This window comes from Octodon degus, unplaced genomic scaffold (genome assembly GCF_000260255.1).
Source record: "Octodon degus isolate 3935 unplaced genomic scaffold, OctDeg1.0 scaffold00241, whole genome shotgun sequence".
In the NCBI taxonomy this organism is placed as follows: domain Eukaryota; kingdom Metazoa; phylum Chordata; class Mammalia; order Rodentia; family Octodontidae; genus Octodon; species Octodon degus.
Genome location: NW_004524817.1, coordinates 2,040,885 through 2,058,794, shown reverse-complemented (window position 1 = coordinate 2,058,794; position 17,910 = coordinate 2,040,885). Strand labels below are relative to the sequence as shown.

The 17,910-nt window shown below is 40.1% G+C and overlaps 1 protein-coding gene across 1 annotated transcript in view; it reads left to right on the top strand.

Annotated features, from left to right (window-relative positions):
• Hdac2 (histone deacetylase 2) overlaps positions 1–8,402 on the top strand; it is a 37,998-nt gene extending 29,596 nt beyond the window's left edge. Inside the window, exons 7-14 of the mRNA XM_004645890.3 lie at positions 508–600; positions 681–789; positions 2,322–2,462; positions 2,646–2,754; positions 3,464–3,594; positions 4,358–4,513; positions 6,667–6,724; positions 8,079–8,402. Coding sequence (XP_004645947.1) covers positions 508–600; positions 681–789; positions 2,322–2,462; positions 2,646–2,754; positions 3,464–3,594; positions 4,358–4,513; positions 6,667–6,724; positions 8,079–8,109 — 828 coding nt within the window. The 3' untranslated portion in view covers positions 8,110–8,402. The remainder of the gene's footprint in view (positions 1–507; positions 601–680; positions 790–2,321; positions 2,463–2,645; positions 2,755–3,463; positions 3,595–4,357; positions 4,514–6,666; positions 6,725–8,078) is intronic.
• The last annotated feature ends 9,508 nt before the right edge of the window (positions 8,403–17,910 follow it).

Sequence of the window (17,910 nt, the reverse complement as noted above, 5' to 3'; positions counted from 1 at the left end):
TAATCCTAGCAGTCGGGAAGCTAAGGGAAGAAGACATCTGTGAGTTCAAAGCCAGCCTAGGCTACTTTGTGCATTCAGGGCCGCCTGAACTACACAGTGAATCTCTATCTCTAAAAAACCAGAATTCCGGTCTTTTGTCCTGTATGCATACTACACCGTGAGCCACAGAGGATTTTGCAGTAGAAACAGTTATCCTTAACATCTTTTCTGCAGGGTTACATTTGCCTCCTTACATCTTCTGGTTGTAAAGTTCTTGCGGGGTATAACTTAATATTTATATAAACAATATTTCTTGTAGCTATTTTCATTAAATTTCTTTACTCAAAAAATGTCATTACAGATTAATTGGAAATGGTTCCTTTAGGACAAGCAGTCTAAATATTGGAACATACACTATTACTTCCTTTCTTTAAATCGTCCTGATTGATCTGTTGATTTTTAAAAATGTTATAATAAATATGTCATTTTTTTATGATGTACTCTCTTAAGATCTACCTTTGCATTTAGGACATTGGTGCTGGAAAAGGCAAATACTATGCTGTCAATTTTCCAATGAGAGATGGTATAGATGATGAGTCTTATGGGCAGATATTTAAGCCTGTAAGTATTATTGTTTTGCAAATTAAGATCAAATTTTAAAGTGTTGTCAGAGATACTGATATTTGTCATTTTGTATGTAGATTATTTCAAAAGTGATGGAGATGTACCAGCCTAGTGCAGTGGTTTTGCAGTGTGGTGCAGACTCTTTATCTGGTGATAGACTTGGGTGCTTCAATCTCACAGTCAAAGGTAAGGAGGGTAAAGGGCAGTAGTCCCTGAAAACAAAGGGCTTTCTTCTTCTCTAGCACTTCGTTTAAAAAGTCTCATCATAGTTTCTTGCCTAACATTTTAACACCAAACTCTGTGCCTTTTATTTTGTATAGGTTTTGTTTGATGTGTGTGTGACTGCATTTAACTTTGTTTTAGTCTGCTAGGTACTTTTTAATTTTGTACTTATACACACTTATATGCAGATAGTTTCATAAGACTGGTTGCTTTCCCAACTGAGGCAACTATCTTCAATGTTTTATTGATCCTCCTGGTCTTCACCTTTGTCCAGATAATATGCATACTTCATTATGTAATCTTTTAATTTGAGCCCTGTATATGAATTTCCTGTTGTGGAAGGTTTACTTCTTAAAGGTTCGTTCCCAGTGAATATGCAACATTCCCCTATCTCTGTTTTTCCGATCAGAATTTTGGTAGTGCTATTCATTGTCCACAGTAGAAGCAGCAGCACTTTTTCCATGTACCAAATTTTTCTGTCACACACAGCTCATTTTTATGGAGTTTTGTATTAACTTAGTTTTCCTGCCCTTTATTACCAAATTACTACTATTTGGGGGTGAGGGAAAAGTGAATGTCTTTGGTTTACCTGTGGTGTGCATTTGCCTTTGGAAGTCCATAAGTTAACTTTTTTGTCTATTCTTAAAAATATCCAAGTGGTTTTCATTTATTAGGAAAAACCCAGGTTTTTCTAGTGCAGTACTGAAACATTGAAAATGCTCAGTATGCAGTTATTTGAAGAGAACCATTAAGTAAGCTTTCGTAGAATGGTATGGTTTTAGGTCAGTGGTGGTGAGCCACAACACATACATTCCTGTGTTTTCCAGACAAAAGATGTAGACTTGTGTTTCTAAACTAAAACCTCACTGTTCAAATTTAATTGCTGTATTAGCACATTGTGGTACATAAGTGGGTTTTGGCTTGCAGTTTGCGCTTGATCTCTGAAAGGTTCACCATCATAGTTTAGGCGGTTAGTTCGTTTCTTTGTACGTTTTGATTTTTTTCCTCAGTATTACTCAGCATGTGTGCCTTCCATGATGGAAGGAGTTTTTAGTGGCTCAGTTGTGTGCCTGCACGATGAACACACAGTAAGTTAACTGGGGACTATTAAGTGATAACTGGCTGACGTTTATTCATAGCACATACTTGGTTTTCTATTCAATTAGTAATCTTGGATAACAAAATTGTTTGATACTATTGCCTAAAATAATGTGGTTGAACTTGGGTTTTATAGCTTTCGATAATTCTTCCATAGTTATACATGGGACTTTGGGGGATAGAAATAGAACTTTAAGATTGTTTCATTATAACTTAACTTGCTGTAGGCCTTTCTATATTAATAAAAATGTGTGCACATATTTTAATTTTTCTTAGTGTGTATACATATGGCATCCTAATGTCTTTTACATACCTTCTTACATTCTTGTTCTCCCTCTCCCCTAGATTCCCTCCATATTGTGGTCCTCTTGTAGTTACCCAAGTGCTCTTTGTCCTAGGTCATGCTAAATGTGTAGAAGTTGTTAAAACTTTCAACTTGCCATTACTGATGCTTGGGGGAGGTGGCTACACAATCCGTAACGTTGCTCGGTGCTGGACATACGAGACTGCAGTCGCTCTTGACTGTGAGATTCCTAATGGTAAGCATCCATTTTATAGTATTTATACTGCGTGAGCTGTCTGTAATGGAAATAAATGATTAGAGTGACATTACAGAGTCAGATAGATTCTAAAACTGTGTAAGAATGTATTTACTTTGTGTTTTATTTTTGAATATTGTCTTTGGAAATATTTCCCTACCTATAACTTTGTTTTGTTTATAGAGTTGCCATATAATGATTACTTTGAGTATTTTGGACCAGACTTCAAGCTGCACATTAGTCCTTCAAACATGACAAATCAGAACACTCCAGAATATATGGAAAAGATAAAGTAAGAAATTGTTCATTTGTATTTTTCACATTTAATCTTGATAAATCCCTAGAAGGCTTAGATGGACTTGTGGAATGAGGGCTTAAGGCTTTCTGCATTAGTTATGTTCTTTGTCCAAAGGATTTGAAACCCTAAGATTACTGACTACCGCAGCAACTTTTGTAGATCAAAAATATTTTCATTTTTCACTATTTGAAACACTTTATTTTTTTATTTATTTTATTTATTTTTTTGGCGGAACTGGGGATTGAACTCAGACTCTTGCGCTTGCCAGGGAAGTGCTTATTCTACTGAGCCATCTCCCCAACCGCGTTGAAACATATTTTTAAGTGACAAAGGGCATTATAAATTCTACTGTTCCTTGCTTTACATTAAAATGAGTGATCACTTAGTTTATCTGAAACATTTTGTTCAGAGCAGCATTGTAGTACACAGGTGTCGACGTGTGTCCTCTAGCATAGCCCCTCACATGACCTTGGGCAGCCTCACTGGTCTTTGTGCTTTGTTTCCTTGTCATTGAAGCCGGAGGTGAGATGGCAGCTGTATTGTAAGTTACATAGGTTGAATTAGTGTGTGTAATGTTTTAAGGCTTTGTGAATGTTTAACTGGTAGTTTATGCTAAATAAAAAAATGATATTAATGTTTCTGCTTGCATATAAGAGGAACTTGAAAGAAAATTTTGCCTAATAATTTTGTACTTACAATTTAGACAGCGTTTATTTGAAAATTTGCGCATGTTACCTCATGCACCTGGTGTCCAGATGCAAGCTATCCCAGAAGATGCTGTTCATGAGGACAGTGGAGATGAAGATGGGGAGGATCCAGACAAGAGGATTTCTAGTAAGATGGTGCCTCAACAGGATTCTGTTACAGTTCTCTGGTTTATTAAAATAACAGTTACAGGCTTTAGTGACCCCAAGTGGCACTATGGTCATGTTTTGTAATTTTCTCCAATTTTTGATCTCAGGTAGTTGTAGCCTGATATCTCGAGCTGACTTGAATGTCAGTAGTTTATGTGACTATGTATACAAACACTTGGGGAAGTTAGCTGCCTGCCTTACATTTGGCAGTGAACTGGAAAGCATCCTATTCGTTCAGTGCAGGATGAGTTATTTAGCATTAAGTACTTTCTGTTTGGGTTTATAGCTTTATTATATGTAATAGGATTGTTAGATTTATATCATGATAGTATACATAGTAGTTTGATTTATAGCATGGTAATATACCTAATAACATGGAGAATCTAATGTGTTTGGTATGGTACTGTGGTTTTGTCTTCCCTTCTTAGCTGCAAAATTAAATAACTACTTTTTAGGTATAGACATTATTCACACCTTCTACTTAAAAAGCAGTTTTGTCCTCTAAAGGTTCTATCTTTAAAATAATCTACAATATCTCCAAATGTTTCTAGCACCTTCTTGAACTCTTCATAAAGGAAAGCTAAGTTTTTGTATTCAGCAAGCCATTCAAATAGGAAATATTTGTTCTATATTTTTAAATGTGATAACCAAAGAGTGCTTTTATCTAAATGTGATATAATTGTAAAACTTGTCATTGTTTTTGTCAAAATTTACTATTGCATATATCTGTATATTTATATCAGTTCGAGCATCAGACAAGCGGATAGCTTGTGATGAGGAATTCTCAGATTCTGAGGATGAAGGGGAAGGAGGTCGTAGAAATGTGGCTGATCATAAAAAAGGAGCAAAGAAAGCTAGAATTGAAGAAGACAAGAAGGAAACGGAAGACAAAAAAACAGGTCAGATTCTTATTTTCATAAATGTTCCCATTATGAATTTTTAAAATTGAGAGCTGTATTACAATTTTATGAGATCCAAAAGTCACCTACACAGGTATTAAAGGAGTGTGCAAAGGAGATTACTTTTTTTTTTTTTTGAAGAAAGTGGTGTTTAAATTTTAAATGGCCTTCACTCAAAGCTTTCTAAGTGTAGCTACTTACATTTGCCCTTACAACACTGAAAATCTTATTTTGTATTTTCTTAATGATAGACTGGGGGGGCCGGCCAAATAGCTCAGCGGATTAAAGCACCTGCAAGCAGGCTCAGGGGCCGGGTTTGATCCCTGGGCCTGCCATGCCGGCCCTGCCCCGGGAGCGGCTGAGACTGGCCATGGTGGCACCGCCTGTAATCCCAGGTCTGCGTGGTGGTCCCACCTGTAATCCCAGCTCTTGGAAGGCTGTAAAAAGGCGGATCACTTTGGGGTACGATCTAGTAATGAGACCCTGAACACCCTGTAAACCCTTCCCTAAAATACAAAAAAAAAAAAAAAAGATAAACTGAATATTGTGAAGATTGTGTTGTGATAAAGGTTGAGAAAGAGAAAGGACAAACTATAAGTCAATTTCTAATCTGTAAACAGCTGGAATCCAAAGATAGTTTTTTGTTTTTGTTTTTGTTTTAATCTTTATTTATTTACTTGGTACGGGGTCTCACTCCACAGCTCAGACTCACAGTGGCCCTCCTCTCTTGGCCTCCCTAGCGCTGGCATTACAGGTGTGCTCCACCACGCCTGCTTTCCAGGGCCAGCGGCATGTGGTATCAGGTATCGAACCCAGGTTCTTGCCAGGCAGGCGCTTAAACCACTGAGCTATGTCCCAGGCCCCTCAAAGATAGTTTGTAACTACCCACTGCAAGTAAACTAAAAATGAAATAGAAAAGCTAGGTCCTATTATCCTTGTACCAGTTTCCCCCTTTCACCTTTGAAATAGGCCTTGATTCAAAAATTGAAGAAAGCGGAATCTCTTGGGAAAGATAGGAAGGCATTTGGGAGCTGGGCTGAGGAGTGGGCACGAATCAGTGCGAGCTCCAGGCTCTGCCTGTTCGGGGCTGCTGCGCTTCCAGTGGAAGTCTCCTGCCTCGCCGCAGCGCCCTTGTGGATTCTGCGCGGCTTGCTGCTTTCCATCGCCCTGCCCAGGCCTCAGCAACACGTCACCTCCTGCGAGCAGGGTGCTGCGCACAGGCTGTGATGGGCTGGCTCCGCACCCTAGCCCGTGAAGTTAGCTCTGGAGTGCTGGCCTACCGCCCTTTTCCCATCAAGTTCGGAGTATGTGGTTAAGTTGGACCTTATCTTTGGAAAGTAGAATGAGGAGTCTGTAACATCTGACGTATCTGGCTCTGCTCCTGCTCATGGGTTTACTTTCATACAGGCTAAAGTTTTCTGTGTGCCATTTTATAATTGTAGCTTCCCAGTATAATGCAGCGTGGCTACAAGTTGCCCTCGTGTGCTGAGTGACATCCAGAAATTCCTGACATAGTAGAAGTGAAAAGGGCTTTTGCTGAGTTTTTTTCTTTTTTTTTTCTTTCACTGTCAGTGTATCTTTAAAGGTCTCTTGTTTTCTCATTTTTAAATCCCTTTTTCCTGTGCTTTTTCTTCTAACTAGGAAAGCCTTGAAGTACTTGTCTTTTACTATTAGTTTGGCTAACAGTGTGTTTCATATTAATGAGTTAATCTCAGTCTTTTCCTCCTTCTGCCCTCCCCACCCTTCCCTTGTGTCCCACTGCACTTCTCCCATGTGGAGTCACGGTAGCCTTTCTGATCTCCTGTGCCTGCCCTGGGAACTTCTCCATTGGAGTACTGTGATGCCAGAGCTCGGGTTCCCAAGGGCAGAGCCACGTCCTGATGTGGGCAGCTGATGTGCTGTCATTTAGCATGACACCTAATAAAAAAGTTACGTTGGGGCTGGGGAAATGGCTCAGTAGAATAAGCGCTTCCCTGGTAAGCACAAGGGCCTGAGTTCAATCCCTGGTTCCGCAAAAAAAAAAAAAAAAAAAAAAAAAAAAAAGTTGAATTCATTTATCGTAAGGTTGTATGTTAGCCTTTTAAAGTATGTGCTTAAAGTATATACACATGTTGCAAAATAAATTTTAATATTTTTCCAATTTTTGATTTTAGATGTAAAGGAAGAAGATAAATCAAAGGACAGTAGTGGTGAAAAAACAGATACCAAAGGGTAAATAATATTGCTTGCATTAAAGTATACTATCTTAATTTTAATTTGTTTAAAATTGTTATTTGGGTGGAGTGTGTGTGTACATATATGTACATCAACTTGAGAAGTGCAGGACTGAATGGAGAATTGCAGCAGTTGTGTCATGCTCTGAATTTACTTTATATATATGTATGTATGTACATATGTATGTGTCTCTATTTATTTAACAATAGCAGGGATTGAACCCAAGGCCTTCTCACGGAACAACATCCTCAGCTCCTTGTCATTTAAGATGGGATTCCACTGAGTTCCTCAGGCTGGGCTAGAACTTGTGGTCCTCCTACATCAGCCTCCTACTGGGATTATAGGCTTGTGCCCCACACCTGGCTCTGAATTTACTTTTGTACATAATTTACCGACACTCTTTTCTTTTTGACCTTTATATGTGTACTCGTTGTTATGGTGTTCAAATTTGCTCTTTCTTAAAATTTTTTTTGTAAATACAATTTTTTTTTTTTAACAGTACTGAGGATTGAACTCAGGACCATGCACTTGCCAGTGAGATGTTTATGCCACTGAGTTTTCTCTTCCAAATTTTCTCTTTAGTGTTAATAAGCTAGCTAATTTAAGAAGCACTGGGCTAAAATAAGAGCTATAGTAAATAAAGATATAAAAATATAATTGAAAGTTTTATTGTAAGAAAACATGTGTATTTGGTCACACATTTAGTGCTAGCTTTTGAAGGATAACCTGTAATGGATTTTAAAACCACTAGAAAGGTTAAACCATTTATTAAACATTTGGGCTTTATCAACTGATAATGTTTCTTGGCAGCTACTTACAGGATCAGATGAAGAAAATAGAACAGTTTAGGATATGTAAACAAGATTGTGTCATTCTTGATTATTAAAGAGAAGGTGAGGGGAATATGCTTATCAGTTTTGTATCGAGTATATAATTTATTAACCAAAAATCATAAGCTAATCAAATTTAGGATGTGAAAATTGACATCTCACAGCATCTCAAATCTGTTATGTTACAGGCACATCTTTAGATTTATGGAAAATATAAGCCTTTTTTAAATTTACTCTTGACAGATAACTGTTAGAATTTTATGTTTGATAGACATAAAATAGTTGTGGAATAATTAAATCCAGACGGTTTACCCCTTAGCTCACATAACTGCAGCTTGTAGTTGTGAGAAATTTGGACCCTTTGTGGCTGTGCATTCACAGCACACTGTGGAGAGCCGGCTTGGCGCTGATCCCCCACCTCTCCCTGCTGCTGTCCTATCTCCACAAGCTCTGCCTGCCCCCACTCCTGCCTTTCTGCTTTGGACTGCGTCATTAATATTTCACGTTGCCTCTTTCAACAGAGCCAAATCAGAACAACTCAGCAACCCTTGAATTTGAGTCTTCCCAGTTTTAGAAAATGATTAAAAAGTGAGGAAACGGGACAAAAAGTTTTCCTTTTGTTTTTGAAGACTTCTGGCTTCATTTTATACTACTTCGGCATGGACTGTATTTATTTTCAAAATGGCTTTTATGTTTTGTTTTCCTTGGCAAGTTTTATTGTGAGTTTTTCTAATTATGAAGCAAGTTTCTTTTATCCACCATGCTTTATGTGATAGTATTTAAAATTGATGTGAGTTATTATGTCAAAAACTGATCTATTAAAGTGATTGGCCTCTCTGAGCTGATTTTTCCATCTTTTGTAATTATCTTTAATAAAAAATTGTACTTGGATTGTCTTTTGTCTGTTTATTAGTATAAAACCTTGTTTTAGATGCCTAAGAATATAATATAGTTCTAGCAAAGAAATTTACATTTGAAACAGTAGGTTGTTTACTGCTTCTTAGGAAAGAGTATTCATGATAATTACTTTTTATTGCAGCAGAAACTGCCACGTGGCCCCTTGTAACTCCACAAATCAGGATCAAGGAAGATGGATGTCTTACTTTATCTCAGTTATGTCCACAAGCTGTGCAGTGAGGTAGAGGAATTACGTTCGTGCTGTATCAGAGATTCCCTCAAGATTAGAAATAGAAATTCTGACGTGAGAGAAGAACCTTAATCAGGACCGTAAATCGTGACCTCTGCAGAGGTCTCTGTAATGGCTTCTCTGTCCCCTCGCCCTGCACTAAGTGAGTGAAAGGCTACAGGGTGGGGTTTAGTCAGAAGGAACCTCGCTTGTCCGTGAGTGAGGCCTGCATGGGGGCAGCACCTGGTTAGTTACTGCCTTTACATAGCATCCAGGTGTTACTCAGTGCCCAGGGTTTCCACATGAAGGAAACAGTTAAGTGGCCTGTCATTGAGCAGTTATTTGTTGTGTGCTAATTTTAGGATTTTGTGAAAAATGCTTTGCCTACAGATTGCATTACAATAGTAGGAAGCAGATAGATGGGATATGCAAAGGAGAAAAAATATTGCTATAAACTTGGAAAAATTGGTGAAATTATTCCTTTTTGCTAGGCCTGAGTTTTGTTTTTTTAGATGAAAAGTATAGATACTAGAAAATGGCAAAAATGTTCAGCAGAACACTGACTTTTTTAGGAACATGTGTGCATCCACCTTCATCTAATAGATACATGAGGTTAGCCGTTTTGCTTCAAGGATGTCTTAGTGTAAGAAGTTACTGCTCTACGTACGTTGCTGTGACTGTTACAGCTCCCTGTCTTTAGAAGAGGCCCTGCTCTGAAGTTTAGGTAGCTTATCCATGTTGTAACCCATTGCTACATATCTGTGTGTAATTTATTTACACTTTTATGATATTAGAGAAACAATGAAAGTCAAACTGAGTCACTTGTATACCTCAATTTGTTTCATCTGATGTTTGATCTGCCCATTCATATGTTTTAATAGCTATGTACTATCTTCCATTATATTAACACACAGTAATTACGTATGTATTTTAATACTATAGTGAATCCCCTGGGTATATGTAAGAGATTTTGTTTTTCAGGGAAGTTACATAAATTAATACACAAAGACTTGAGAAGTATCTGAACCAAGCCATTTCCACTGATCTTTTGGTACCACATCAATACTCGGCAGTAACAGTTCAGACAACCACTCGATCTTTGGAAGAATGAAGAGCCCATGTGTCATAACAGTGATGAAAATTTTTGGAAGTGTCTCAAACTGGCTTAATCATGAGATTCATGCAGCAATGGAATGTCAAGATAAATACCTAAACTTAGAAATTGATACAAGATAAGAATTTTCACTCAAAATTGATGCAAAAAGATTATTCTGTAAGTAGAATTGGGATCATGGGTAGACAAATCGACAGTTACTAAGTTATATAGTTTTCACCAGGAGAGTACAATTTAAATTTACAAGCATTTCAAAAGAATGAAAGTGGTAGGAGTTTTTAAAGTGACACCAAAATGGAACTGCGAAACAGTATAATTGATGAGAGTCTGTGGGCTGAGAAAGCCTGAGCCAAGCCCCAGAAAGTGGCAGGAGTGGGAGGCAGAGGTGGCGGGTCCCAGGTAGTTCACAAGGCTCCACCTTGCAGTGGAAAAAGTGCTACATGAACCACGTGGGCTGGGAAGGGAGATGTGAGCAAGAGTGAGGCATGGTGCTCCCTAACTTTTTAAAACTTGTGTTGGAGGATTGCAGGGGTTTGAAGAAACTTGTATGAGGGTGTGTAAATTGATAGAACTGCTTGAGCTTAATTTGACTTTAAATCAAAGAAATAATTTCAGACTTCTGTTTGAGGTCAGCGTTTGTTGTGCATGTAACAACACTTCAGCAGCCTAAATTTTAGAGAGAAGCAGTACAGTACTTAAGAGACCAAAGTCCTGAGAAGTGTGAGTTAGTGCGCAGACCAACTGAGAAACATTTAAACGCAAAAACGACATGAGGTATTTGTACCTTCATGTAAAAACCACAAAATCACATAGATCTTGGAAAGGGAATCATGAAACTGGATAAAATTAGAACTTCAGCTGCTGAGATGGGGATTTGAAGCCTCAGTGCTATAGGGAAGTAAAGTCACCTGGAAAGAACTGTGGGGAGCTGTAGGCATGAGGTGCTGTAACAGTCCCTTCATTGCTCTAAATTACATTTTGTGAGACTTCAACAGTCCTTTTATGATGATGTCGCTGCTTTATCCTTTTGTGTTTCTCCTTCAGAGTGACGTGTAAGGTAGGTAGAGAATTGGTCTGTGGTTTTCTGTACCAAGCTACCAGAACCCTGTCATTTGCCCCTCTCTTGGGCTCTCAAGTTGAAGCCCTTCACTGACTTGGTTTCTGCGGCTTCAGTACAGAAATACTGCATAGAGTTCACAGCCTATGCTTATAGCACGTCATAGAGTGTAGCACCAATTAGGGAGTCTTTGAGACTTAAACTGGGGGACTGGGGAGACAGCAGTATAAGCGCCTGCCTGGCAAGCACAAAGTCTGGAGTTTGATCTTTGGTGCCACATGCCCTGCCAGCCCCGAAATTCAGCTTGGCAGCACACGCCTGTCACCCCAGCACTGGCGAGGCTGAGGCAGAAGGATCAGTAGGAGTCCAAACTAGAGTGAGACCCTGTATCACTGAAAGAAAAACAAGGAAACTGGTTTGTGTAGGATTAACTTTCAACAATACAAGGTAGCTTTTCCTTTTTATTTCACTATGATTATGTGCAAATTATTAAACTGCCTCAATTGATTTGTAATTTAAAAACTGGTAGGTTTGTTGTGAGCATTGATTTATTGATATGTCATTCATGGGCAGTAGTTCTTAGCTGCTGTTACTGTTACAAGGGAAAGGTAGGAGACACAGCCAGAATGGTGAAGGGAAGAAAGTTCTTTAGCTGTTCCTGACGATGCCACGTGGGTTACACTGGGCCCTTTTGTTGGAATGTGATGCCTAATTTCAAACAAAGACACCCTGATAGCAATGACTGTGTAAGACTGGGCAGATCTAGGAAACTTGTCCCAGTAATTTACTTGATGGTAACCAGAGGCAAAATGGTTGTAAGGAGCTTATATAAAAATGGGACTGTTCTTGGTTTTGGATGTAGCTTAAGTAGCCCCAGTGCCACAGCATAGAGAAATGCCCAGGATGGCTGCAGCATTTTATTAGCTACTCAGCAGTGGCTGCATTTCCTTGCCGCGCCACAAGATGGCAGAGTCCTCATTTTAAATATTTATGCATCTTCAGCAGTCCAAGTAAGGGTGGAAAAGTCTTAGCAATTTTTTTTTGGGGGGGGAGGCAGGGATGCTTCTGGGATTTGAACTCAGGACCTTGTGCTTGCCAGGCAAATACTGTGCTGCTGAGCTATACCTCCAGCTCCAACAGGGGTTCTTTTTATCAAAGAACTATTTGAATTAAACTACAAGTTGTATGCCAAGTGAAGTTTTTCTGTACATAGCACAATTATTATAACACTGATTCCTGAGGATTCTGTCCATAAAACAGTGAATCTGGTGCAACTGGTTACTTGTGACTCTGCTAGTCAAAAACAACTGAACCTCACAGCCGTAATAATTCTTATTTTTACAGGAGGTGATGTCAGTTCATAGTGTGGGCTCAAAGGGAAAGCAGAACTGAGATTTATTTCTAGGACTTACAACCAAGTGAAATTAGTATTCAAGAGCACTAGATTATTTTTCCACGACTTCTGTTATTAAACTAGTTATGCAGTCCCCTTAATCTTTGCATACTACAGTTTTAAATAATTACGTTCTTGTTAGAATGATAAAGGAAACTTGATTAAATTGTGATTTCCTCTTAAGAATGTACATTGATGAAATATATACATTTCTAAAATAACACTTCTAAGAAAATATTTTTGACCAGACTTTTCTTATAAGCAGTGGATTCTGCTAGGAATGAGTTGAACAAAGTTACTTGTCTGATTATGAGATTGGGCTTATTGATGAATCAGAGCCTTCCAGCTTTGCTCCCATGTCATGTGACAAGTCATTCATTGTCTGCTTCTTCAGAAATTAACATTTCAAGGGTCAGTTCCAGTCCCCTGGTGGAAATAGAGCTATCACATCTCAGTCAGCAGCCAAACACAGAGGCCGACTCCAAGGGAAAGCAAACAGTGTCAGGGCTGCAAGCACAGAAGGTTGTGCTTCCAGCAGCTCACTGAACAGGTGACCTGAAGGGACAAGAAGTTCTCTTTTCTTTTAGCTGCACCTACACTACATTACTGAACAGGTGACCTGAACGGCGCTTCAGATGCAGCCTTCCCAGGGCACGCATTACACACTTAGTGAAAAGGGTGGATTTCTAATTTTGGTGGGGGCTGTGCTTCACTCGACATGTGTTTAAAGTTTGGGCAAGTAGGTGAGAATACTTGCTGTACATACCTGAGGTAGACATCCAGTATTGTCCAGGAAAACAATCTGTATAAGCCAAGCTCCAGACCATTACTGTCGTTGTCCTCATCAATATAAGGTTAAAAATTCTTTTTGGCAAATTAAAAAGAATATTATTTTATAATATTTACATAGTTTAAAAGTGTACATGTACTAGACTTAGGTACAATTTCTATGATACTCGATGCTGAGCAACTTGCTAAGATCTATTTGTTGAAATTCTCATTAACATGTATCTGAGCATCCTAACTGGACAGCTCTTCACCTTGTTTCTAGAACGCAGCAGAAAGCTTTAGTCCAGTTCTTCTCTAGCTCTGCTTGTGACTACAGAGGCAGTAAGTCTGCTTTCCCAGAGAGTCATCTCTAAACTCCAGTGGTTACGTAAGCAGCACAAACATTTTGTACTTGTCTGGGCTTCTAACTTCAAAGCTCATCATCACTTGGAGCAGCTACATGTAGCTGCCATGCACTGGAAGGAAAAAGTTAAGAGCCTAGCCCCAACTTTTATATTACATAGCTCTGTCTTGGTGTCACAGTATATGTAGATGGCCCCTCACAGCCTTCTGTGGGGCGTTTTGGAGGTGGTTGGATCTTGGGTGTGTGATTCCAGGGTTAAGGTTGTGGTGTTAGGGGTATGATGCTAGGATGAAGGGAGTCCTACCTGCACACGGGTGGCACCAAGCAATCAGATTGTATTCTGGGTGGACTGAGTATAAAGGGACAGAAAGGAAGCTGCTGCTTGCTGCCTTCTGCCTGCCCTGCTTTGCCATGGATAGCTTCTCTGTGATGGCCTCTGCCGCATGGCCCTGCCTTGGAGCCAGCTGATTATGGACTGAAGCCTGTACAAACTGAGCTGAAATGAACTTTTCCTCCTTTAACTTTGTGTGCTGGATATTCCTCAGCAACAAGGAAAGTAGGATCTTGGGCAAGTCATTTAGAAATTTTGTGGCATAGTTTGCTACTCTGAAACTGGTTAGGTGTGTTGGTCCATTTTGTGTCGCCATAACAGTACCATAGAATGGGTAATTTATAAAGAACAGAAGTTTATTTGGCTCATCATGGAGTGAGTCTAGGACCGTGGTTGTGAACCTTTGGCATGTGTGCTGCTTCATGCTATTTGTTACTGCTGAAAGCTCTGGAAGGCCTAGGAAGTCTGATACCAAGAAGCAGCATCCAGGGAGGGTTTGGTGCAGCTCCATCCCACAGTGGAAAGAGACTGTGAGCAGGCATGTAAGAGGGCCCAAGTCATTTGTAAGAAGCCCACTCTAACCATTGTCATACATTAGGTCCCTCACCAAGGCAAGGCTGTCATGAGTTCAACCCTTCCTAATAGGCCCTGGCTTAGTCACTGTCTTGTTGCTGGAACAAATACAACTTAAGTGACACCCACAAATTAAAAGAAGAAAGGTTTACTATGACCCAGTGACTTTTAGAGGACTTGGGCATAGTCAGGGGGGCTCCAAAGCTAGAAGGCAACAGTAGAAGGGACTGCCCAGAAGGGAAGCTCTTCAGGTTATGGTAGCTGGGAAGTGGGGAGTGCAGGGAAGAGCTGCATCTGGGAGGAACAGGAGAGGGAGGAGATGGGCCTAGGGCCAAAAGCTTCACTAAGAACGTGCAGCAGCATCTGTAGGAGAGTCACCTGGGGCTGAGAGAGAGGTCAGCAGCAGCAGCTGGGTGCCCGCCCACCCGCCCGGCGTGCTGCTCCATCCTTGGTACCGCAAAACGAATAGCCAATTCTCATGTTCCCCCAAAATGTAGGAGAAGAAACACTGCCAAACTCGTCTTATAAATTCAGTTTTGCATTAGTACCACACCAGGACAAGACAATAAGAAAATAGGCCAATATCGCTTATAAATACAAAAATTCTCAACAAAATACGAGCAAAATGAATCCAAAGGTACGTTAAAAGGATTATAAACTATATCCAAGTAGGACTTAATCTCAGGAATGTAGGAAAATTCCAACATAAGAAAATCAGTAAAATAGATTAATGAACCAAAGGAAAATATATGTGGTCATCTAAACTGACACAGAAAATATGTTGACAAAATCATGACAAAAACCCAGAGTAGGACTAGAAGAAAATTTTTTCAGCATAAAGCGGATTGTGGAAAACCCACAGTTAATAATCATTCTTATGAAAGACTGGGTGGTTTTTTTTTTTTTTTTCCCCCCTTTAGACCAAGAACTGAAAAAGAATACATGGAAGAAATGTTCAGCATCACTGGCCATTAGAGAAATGCAAATTAAAAAGCAACACTGCGATTCTGTCAGGTTGACTCTTGGAGAGCCCCAGCTGTAAACAGATAGCATCTGCTCTGGGGTCCTCATCCTGCAGTCTTGTGGGAATGTGGAAATCACCTTCCCCTCCAAAGAGCTTCACACCTAGTGTTCAGATGGATTACAAACTTAGTGTTGGTTTGTTTCTTTTATGATGTTAAACTTGCTCATTCTGTCTCTAAATTACTCCAGGAAAAGCACCCTCCCCTCTCTTCACTGACTAATACAGTGCTAGCTACCTGGAGATTGGGGCCTTTTGTTCCTAGTGTTGCAGGCAGCCGAGTTAGATAGAAATCTTATAGGAAGTCAAACAGGGCCAGGCCCCCAAGGAGACAAGATGGAAGACAAGGTGACCTTGCAACTTGGAAGAGACAGACACTCCCATATGGATGAGACCTCAAGACAAAAGAGGAAACACAGCTACATAATTCCCTAGGAGTGAGCCTTATGGATTGATATCCTAAATAGATATCAACCACCTTGAAAGAGCCCAAATGAAGCACTAGCCCAACCCCCAACAGGAAGAGACCCTGTCCTGGATTCATGCCCACCTGCTACGTGACTTGCTTCCCCATTTGGTCCTGGGCATAATCAATTTTACCTGAGCAATGGTGCTTGTAATTTCATTGGTTGACCATAGTTTTGTCCCACTTCATGCCCAACTGAGTTCCTATGTTCTCCACCACTTTAGACCTGTCTTACCGCATGATTTTACTCTATAAAAGTCCCTAGAAGAGACAGTTTTCTGGGAGAACAACCCTCTCAGGCCCCCCTCCTGTCCCTTTCTTGGACAGGAGCTTTCTTTCCTTCAATAGATATATTCTGCTCATAACCTCTGTTTGTTCCTAAAATTCATTCTTTGATTTTAGAGAACACGAACTCATGCAGGTCAGGTTGGGAGATCATTTTTCCCTGTGTCATTTGGGGGTTCCCTGTATCATTTGGAGGTCACCCACCCAAGATCAGTTTCTCTCCCTGTATCACTAGGAGCAACTGGTGGTCCCAAATCCCTGCCATGCACCCTTCTACTTTGTCTCTTGCTCTTTCTTTCCTTTCCTGCCCTGTACCATAGCCCAGGCAGGAGACTCGAACCCCTGCAGGGGTCTGGCACTGTGGGAGGGGTCGCTAATAAGAGATATCATCAGAATATCCAATAGCAAAAAAAAAAAAAAAGAATATCCAATAGCAAATGTTGGTGAAACTGTAGGGGAAAAACACTTCTATGCTGTTGATGGTGAGTGTACACCAGTACAACTGTTACAGGCAGCCGAGTAAGATGGAAATACTATAGGCAGTCAGATAGGGCCAGGCCCTCAAGGAGACAAGATGGAAGACAAGGCGACTTTGCAACTTAGAAGAGACAGGTACTTCCATTTGGGCCAGACCTCAAGGACAAGACAAAAGAAGAAACAAATCCAGTCACATGTTTACTTAGGGATAGGTCTCAGGGATTGATATTCTAAATAGATATCGATCACCTTGAAAGAGCCCAAATGACTCACTAATGCAACCCCCCAAGGGGAAGAGACCCTGTCCATATTCATTCCCATTTGGTCCTGGACTTAATTTTACCTGAGCAATGGTGCTTGTAATCCCATTGGTTGACCATAGTTTTGTTCCACCTCTTGCCCACCTTGCAGGTGGGCAATTACCCTCTTGCGGGTGGGCAATTACCCTTTTGCGGGTGGGCAATTACCCTCTTGCGGGTTCCCATTTTCTCTACCTTATTGCCATGTGATTTTGCCCTATAAAAATAACCTGGAAGAAACAGCTTCCTGGACAACCCACTCGGGCCAACTTCTGTCCCCTCTGAGACAGAAGCCTTGTTTCCCAATAAATATTCTACTCTCAACCTCCATTTGCTCCTAAAATTCATTCTTCGATTTTAGAGAACACAAACTCCCTCCCAGGTACCTTTGTGGTCTGGAGATCATTTCCCCCTATATAACAACTACTATCAAAACCAGTACAAAGATGCCTCTAAAAACTAAAACTGAAAATTCCATGTGACCCAGCTACTCCCCTTTTAAGTATCTTTCCCATGTAGTTAATGACATCACATCACAGTGCTGAATGCATACCCATGTTTGTAACAGTTCAGTTCATGATAGCTGAATCCTGGAGGCAGCCTATGTGTTCATCATCATATGAATGGATGAAGAACATGGTATTCATACACAATGGTGCACAACTCCACCATAAAGGAAGATAAATGTAAATCATTGGTAGGAAATTACTGGGCCTGGGAGATGGCTCAGTGGAGTAAGCGCTTCCCTGGCAAGCACAAGGGCCGGAGTTCAATCCCCAGTTCTGAAAAAAAAAGTGAATACTCCAATACAGACTTTCTTCATTGCTAAGAAAATGGATGCACCTCAGATCCATAATACTAAAGTCAAATAAATCAGATCCACAAGATTAAATATCAGTGGTGTCTCTTGTAGGAGAAACCCAAAGTACAAATAAGGAGGAAAATGAAAGGTAACTAGATCTACAATCTGAGGTACAGGATCTCAGGATAAATCCTGGGGGGATTTCACTGACCTTATCAGACCCAAAAGCTACAACTCTTGTTGCACAGGTCCTGCTTTATCTTGGTCTTAACCATCT